Source organism: Arachis ipaensis, chromosome B05 (genome assembly GCF_000816755.2).
Source record: "Arachis ipaensis cultivar K30076 chromosome B05, Araip1.1, whole genome shotgun sequence".
In the NCBI taxonomy this organism is placed as follows: Eukaryota; Viridiplantae; Streptophyta; class Magnoliopsida; order Fabales; family Fabaceae; genus Arachis; species Arachis ipaensis.
This window is the reverse complement of record NC_029789.2, coordinates 22,522,282-22,525,448: the sequence shown is the minus strand read 5'-3', so window position 1 is coordinate 22,525,448 and position 3,167 is coordinate 22,522,282. Positions and strand designations below refer to the sequence as shown.

The following is a 3,167-nucleotide window of genomic DNA, read 5'->3' as shown; positions in this document are numbered from 1 at the left end:
ATATTCAATCTAAATTTTTTAAAAATTAATTTAAATATTTATTCGTAATATAATATCTTTTGTGGAAAACAACCGATAGAGTTAATGTATTATTATATACTCGTATTATTTTATGGTAAGTATGTTTACATTCTTGAAACTTACATTGTTGCATAGAATAACTCAGATTTAGAGAACGAAATCCATAGTTCACAAACTTTTGAACGGTGACCCATCATAGTAACATGAACTACTTTACTCACTTTAACACTTTGGGACATTACACGCATGCACTGTAGAATTCGAATAATGAACTGTAAGCTCCCTTATGCTCTGCTTCTTTTCAAGATTCTCTTCTTTTCTTTTTTTTCTTGGCCACCAAAGAGTTTCTAATTCTGAACTCACACCATCATAATTTAACAAAATCCCAATGTGAATACATTCACCATCTTTATTTCTTTCTCCTCTTTTTGACCCATTATTTCACTGGCCAACCTGGCTAACATGTTGCTCTTCATAATTATGTCCATCTTTGCCATGTCACAAATTAAATTAAACTAAAACGAAAAGAGATCCGTCATTGATGGTATCAAAATAGCACTCATAAATGCCATATGCTTACCGTATTTTTAAGCAATGTATAACACTCAAGAGTATATATATAGAAGACCTAGCTTATAGTATACGAAATACGATTGGCTCTAACATTCTATTAAAATAACATTAACAAAGATTATTATGATAGCTGTATTATCAATTATATTAGAATTGAGATTAGGTGGAATCACACTTATAAACTATCTAAAAGTATTATTTTGGAGTGATGTAAAACATGTAATATACTCTCTTTACATTCAGAAATAATCTTGAACATTTATCTAGAGACTTTATTCTTGAACAGTAGAACTTATAAATAAATGAATGTGAAATTTGAAATATTGGGTGTGTTTGTAGGATCCAAAGCATGGGAACTGGTGGCTGGAATTTGGATCAGGGATCTTAGTGGGGTACTGGCCAGCAGTGTTGTTCACACACCTAAGAAATCATGGAAGCATGGTGCAATTTGGGGGTGAAATTGTGAATTCAAGGCAATCAGGGTATCACACTTCAACACAAATGGGAAGTGGTCACTTTGCTGGGGAAGGTTTTGGAAAAGCCTCATACTTTAGGAACATGCAAGTTGTGGATTGGGATAACAATTTGGTTCCTTTGTCAAATCTCAAGGTTCTTGCTGACCACCCTAATTGCTATGACATTCAAGGAGGAATCAATAGGGTTTGGGGGAATTACTTTTATTATGGTGGACCTGGAAGAAATGTCAGATGTCCCTAAGGGAATAATAATAATAATTATGAATTATAGGTATCTTTTTTTTTTTTTTACTTGGTGGCATTTTTGGGTTTGGGTTTGGATGAAATTGGTTTTGCCTATTTTCTCAAGCTCATTAAGAAAGGAGCTTGGTAAAGTCCAAAAAAAAATAAAAAAGAAGCAGCAGCTTGGGCCATTTATTCTTATATTTAAATTACATTTCTCTGTTGATCAGAATATTTTTTGTGGGGACCATTTATTGTAGCATTATTATTTATTAGTTTCTTACCACCTGGATCGGTGGATCCTTTATGTAAATCTAGAATTTAAAGAAAAATAGTAAATATACTACTACCGTTTTTAGTGGGAATACTTTATTCATTTAGACAAAGTGATTAATATTCTTTTCTTTGTATTTATTTTATATTTGAATTAATATTAGTCAACTTTTATTTTCTATCAACAATATGGACCTCCTAACATTTATCATTTATGTATATTTTATTTCTTTATTATCCAATAGTCGGTCTTAATTCATGATAGATGAAAAAATACTAGTTAAGAATTGTTGATAAAAATAGCATTGCAAGTACAGTCTTAACTGATAAAATTTTTACTATTAATTTAATTTGTGTCACAATTAAAATTAAATAACTAAGAGCAAAATCTCAAATCATTTCCTAAAGAGTTGACACAAGATGCAAATTATTGGTTAGGATTTTTCTGGTTATTTTTGAGATTGAGAACAGAAAAATAAATGGCTAGGAATTAAAGCAATAAATAATAACAAAGATGTGTTATGTATTTGAAATGAAAGGCCTGAGTCAGGGGAGAGAATTGGAGTTTCTATTTTTGTTGTCTTTCCCAAGTAGAATCGTAAATGTTCATTGCTTCCACTTAGTTATCCTCTAACAAGTGAAGGAAAGTCAAGTGGCTTCACTAACTCTAACTCACAAGTCCTAGTCACTTTGTGGGGAAGGACTAGAATTTGTGAAAATTGAGTTAGCCAGCAATGTCTAAATACAGATAATACTTAAGTATCACAATTCAAGGAATCCCAATTAATCAACCCCTAAGCCAAATTAAAATGTCTACTCTATTAACATGAATGCCATTTTCATAAAAATATAATAGGAGTAAATAAAAGACATGATAATTGTGAAAAATTAATTAAATAAAAAATGGCACGAACAATAATTAAGCATAATCAAACAAGTACTAAAATTAAATGTAAAAATAATTTAATGCATTAATAAATTCAAAATAACAAGATCCAAACATGAATTCAAACAATTAAATGGAAAAGCAAAAGTAATAGAGTAATAGAGAAGAAAACTGTAAAAACAATGACTCCAATTGAAGGTAGTAGCAGCTTTCTCTAGATCTAATTCCAAAGCAAAACTAAGAATGTCATAAACCCTAAGAGAAGTAGTATTTCTCTCTCTAAAATTCAAAACTAATCAAAAACTAAAAGTGGAAAGTGAAGTCCTTAGTCTCAGCTCTATTTCTGCCTCTAGTCTGTATTTTCGGGCTTGGATCTGGGTCTAAGTTCCTTCCACTTTTGCATGCTTCCTTTCCATCCTCTAAGCCATTCATGCCCTGTAAACCTGAAAACACTTAACAAACACATCACGGCATCGAATGGTAATAAAAGAGAATTAAAAATTAACAGTTTTAAGGCCTAGGAAGCAAGTTTTCAATCATAGCACAAAATCAGAAAGAAAACTTAAAAACATGCAATTTACATGAATAGGTGTGAGAATATTTGACAAAACCCACTCAATTCAGTCCAAAATATATCATAAAATAATGATACATCAATCCCTCATCTCAATCTCTCTACGTCTCGTTGTCGAAAATTCGTGCTCCTTGCTCCGACT

The 3,167-nt window shown here is 31.2% G+C and overlaps 1 protein-coding gene across 1 annotated transcript in view; it reads left to right on the top strand.

Moving 5' to 3' along the window:
• LOC107643326 overlaps positions 1-1,657 on the top strand; it is a 4,494-nt gene extending 2,837 nt beyond the window's left edge. The window contains exon 7 of the mRNA XM_016346937.2: positions 934-1,657. Within this exon, the coding sequence (XP_016202423.1) occupies positions 934-1,311 (378 nt within the window). The 3' untranslated portion in view covers positions 1,312-1,657. The remainder of the gene's footprint in view (positions 1-933) is intronic.